Source organism: Guillardia theta (genome assembly GCF_000315625.1).
Source record: "Guillardia theta CCMP2712 unplaced genomic scaffold GUITHscaffold_76, whole genome shotgun sequence".
In the NCBI taxonomy this organism is placed as follows: domain Eukaryota; class Cryptophyceae; order Pyrenomonadales; family Geminigeraceae; genus Guillardia; species Guillardia theta.
Genome location: NW_005434598.1, coordinates 324150 through 326153, shown reverse-complemented (window position 1 = coordinate 326153; position 2004 = coordinate 324150). Strand labels below are relative to the sequence as shown.

The following is a 2004-nucleotide window of genomic DNA, read 5'->3' as shown; positions in this document are numbered from 1 at the left end:
CCACCACATCTAAGCACACCGCGGACCCTGATATCTCCGCACCCCTCATCTTCTCTCCCCTCCTCTCCTCGCCCCTCCACATCCCGTCACCTCTCCCGCCCCCATCCCATCTCCTATCCTTCCCCCTCACTTCCCCTCCTCTCCTCTCCTCTCCTCTCCTCTCCTCTCCTCTCCTCTCCTCTCCTCTCCTTTCCTCTCCTCTCCTCTCTCCTCTTCTCTCCTCTCCTCCCCTCTTTGCTCTCTGCTCCTTTCTCCTGACTGTTCGCAGGCCCTCAAAGAAACAGCCTACGGCCAGGGCCCCCCTCGTCTCATCGACGGGATTATGTTGACCAAGTTTGACACCATCGATGACAAGGTGAGAAATCGTGTGACATGCGAAACTTCAGCTCAGCTGGAGGGCAGGTGGGAGCAGCCGTGTCGATGACGTACGTGACCGGCCAGCCGGTGCTGCTTGTGGGCGTTGGACAGGTGAGAAGTGAAGAGAGAGTGCGAGGAAAAGAGGAGGAGGAGCAACAGGGGCAGGGGCAGGGGCAGGAGGAGAGGGGTGGTGGTGAGAAGTGGAGGGATTCTGGCAAGTGGGCAGGAGGCGAAGGAGTTTGAAATGGATGGAGGAGGGAGAAGAGACGGAGAGAGAAGACGCGAGAGGAGGAGCTAAGAGAGTCTGACGGGTCTTTGCAGACTTACACCGACTTGAAGAAGTTGAACGCCAAGAACATCGTCAAGCTTTTGCTGCGTTGAAACAAGTAGATGAGAAGAAGAGAAGAGCAGTGAAGTGAACAGATGAGATGAGATGAGACATGCTATGTGAGAATGTCTGTCTTGCTTCAATTAAACATAAAAATAACAATCCTCCTCCTCCTCCTCCTCCTCCTCCTCCTCCTCCTCATGTCATCTCATCTTAGTCCTGGTCACATTTACTTGAGAAGCTCCGCAGGCGGTGCTGCCAACCATCGTCAGGATATTCTCCTCTCCTCTCCTCTCCTCTCCTCTCCTTCCCCGCCCCCGCCCCGGCCCCCTCCCCCTCCTCTCCTCTCATCTCCTCTCCTCCCCTCCCCTTTCTCTCTCTCTGCTTTTTCTCACCTCGTCCTGCTCGATCGAAGTTGGAAGATCGATTCGCCTGCTCAGCTGCTCAGTGACCCTGCTCTTCTCCTTCCTCCTCCCCTCCTTGACAAATCTCCTCTCCCCTTCCTCTCCATCCCCCTCTCTCCTGTCCTTTCCTCCGCCTCTTCTTTCCTGCTCCTGCTCCTGCTCCTGCTCCTGCTCCTGCTCCTGCTGCTCTTCCTCCTCTACCTGCAGTCTTCTCTTTTCCTTCTTGTAGGCCATCCAGAGCTTCACGAGTCGCCCGATCACGTTGGCGTACTTGTGCTCCATCAGGCATTTCCCCGTCGAGCGCGAGACCAGGCTGAGGAGAAGATGAGAGGAGAGGAAAAGGAGGAGAATGAAAGTGAGGGGTAGGGAGGAGGAGGGAGGAGGAGGGAGGAGGAGGGAGGAGGAGGGAGGAGGAGGAGGAGGGAGGAGGAGGAGGAGGAGGGAGGAGGGAGGAGGAGGAGGGAGGAGGGAGGAGGAGGAGGAGGAGGAATAAGAGGAGTTAGGATGAAGATATCGACCTGAAACCCGAAGGAGCACCAGAAATCTGAAGATCTTCATCGCAAGAGATGAAACCTGAATTCAAGGAAAACATATCTCCCCTCCCCCTCCCGCTCCCTATTCCTGCTCCTGGTCCTGCTCCTGCTCCTGCTCCTGCTCCTGCTCCTGCTCCTGCTCCTGCTCCTGCTCCTGCTCCTGCTACTCCCTCTCCTGCTCGTGTACCTGCTATAACGACATATTCATACCTCTCTGGGGTCTCCCTTCGCCTGACTCTAGTTCCTGTCCGCTCTCCTATAGAAGCTCTACCCGAGTTTCCTCTCCTCGACCATAAGACATTTCTGCATTTCCTGACCTGGCGAGAGGTCTTGATACTCTTCGGGGCTGATCGCTCATTTCAAGTCCCAATCTGTAGTACCC

At 56.1% G+C, this 2004-nt stretch overlaps 1 protein-coding gene across 1 annotated transcript in view; it reads left to right on the top strand.

The window, feature by feature from the left end:
• The window catches only part of GUITHDRAFT_160017 (hypothetical protein), a gene marked incomplete at its 5' end in the record, with an annotated part of 2577 nt that extends 1741 nt beyond the window's left edge, over window positions 1–836 (top strand). Inside the window, 3 exons of the mRNA XM_005826303.1 lie at window positions 266–355; window positions 403–468; window positions 679–836. Coding sequence (XP_005826360.1) covers window positions 266–355; window positions 403–468; window positions 679–738 — 216 coding nt within the window. The 3' untranslated portion in view covers window positions 739–836. The remainder of the gene's footprint in view (window positions 1–265; window positions 356–402; window positions 469–678) is intronic.
• Between the last annotated feature and the right edge of the window lie 1168 nt (window positions 837–2004).